General features: G+C 41.3%; 1 protein-coding gene across 1 annotated transcript in view; it reads right to left on the reverse strand.

Annotated features, from left to right (window-relative positions):
• The window catches only part of LOC107091990 (ras-related protein Rab-38-like), a 32943-nt gene extending 32257 nt beyond the window's left edge, over positions 1–686 (reverse strand). Inside the window, exon 1 of the mRNA XM_015386254.1 lies at positions 146–686. Coding sequence (XP_015241740.1) covers positions 146–338 — 193 coding nt within the window. The 5' untranslated portion in view covers positions 339–686. The remainder of the gene's footprint in view (positions 1–145) is intronic.
• Between the last annotated feature and the right edge of the window lie 683 nt (positions 687–1369).

Below are 1369 nucleotides of genomic sequence, written 5' to 3' on the forward strand. Positions count from 1 at the left end.
AATTTTTACTTATCTATTTATTTTGGGGGGTGTTCCCCTATTGATTTGAAGAAAAGTAAACAGGATATCCAGCAGCATGATTTCCTGCTGACAGTGTAGGGCTTCACACACACCATCTGTGCTGGATGTGATCAGGGAAACTCACCAGCGATGTCCCACAGCTGCAGCCGCACCACCGTCTTGTGATCCCAGTGGAGCACTTTGAGGGCGAAGTCCACCCCGATGGTGGCCCTGTAGTGCTGGGAGAACACCTGGTGGACGTAGCGCTTTATGATGGACGTCTTGCCCACACCCAGGTCTCCGATCACCAACACTTTGAGCAGGCGCTCCTGCTGCATGGTCTGAATGGAGGAAAGATGACGATGATGATGGTGATGATGGTGTGTCCAGTTAGAGCCGATCTAAAGTCCTGCATTCAGTATTTATCCATTAAAGGAGCATTTCAGGTAGAATGGGGATCATCGCTTAGACTTTATAAATGCCTTCTTGTTCCTGTAGAAGCAGCGTCTGAGCGCAAAGTTTCCCTCAAAGTGATGTTTTCTGGTTCCGATCAGTTCCTGTTCAACTTCTCAGCGCTTCAACTCGACACGTAGACCAAAACACTGCAATGAGAGGATCAGCAGGGAAGAGAGGATGTTATCTGCTGTCAGCTCTGTGGTCAGAGAGCGCTCCGCCTGCAGAGCAGAGGGGAGGACGCTGCGGTGACAGACCCCGCGCCCTGTGCGGGACAGCCACGCCCCCCACGCTCCACAGACAGCTGCACCAAATATTTACATACAAGAGGGGCCTGCAACCTACGGAAGAGGATTAGGGCCACTGAATAAAAAGTTAACTGATTTTTGAATATGTTTCAGTTTATTATGGGAAAAAAGTCTTTATTCTCAGAAATCTGACTTTTTTTTTAGAATTCTGACTTGATTATCAGAATTTTGACTTTAATCTCAGAATTCTTACTTTTTTCCTCAGAATTCTGACTTGATTCTCAGAATTTAATGTCAGATTTCTTACTTTTTTCTCAGACTTTTGACTTTAATCTCAGAATTTTGACTTGATTCTCAGAATTTAATCTCAGAATTTTGACTTTTCTCTCAGAATTCTGACTTGATTCTCAGAATTTTGACTTTAATCTCAGAATTTTGACTTTAATCTCAGAATTCTGACTTTAATCTAAGAATTCTGACTTTTCTCTCAGAATTTTGACTTTAATATCAGAATTTTGACTTTAATCTCAGAATTTAATCTCAGAATTCTGACTTTAATCTCAGAATTTTGACTTTAATATCAGAATTTTGACTTTAATCTCAGAATTTAATCTCAGAATTTTGACTTTAATATCAGAATTTTGACTTTAATCTCAGAATTTAATCTC

The sequence above is a fragment of the Cyprinodon variegatus genome, unplaced genomic scaffold (genome assembly GCF_000732505.1).
Source record: "Cyprinodon variegatus isolate N-32 unplaced genomic scaffold, C_variegatus-1.0 Scaffold361, whole genome shotgun sequence".
NCBI classification, from domain to species: Eukaryota; Metazoa; Chordata; class Actinopteri; order Cyprinodontiformes; family Cyprinodontidae; genus Cyprinodon; species Cyprinodon variegatus.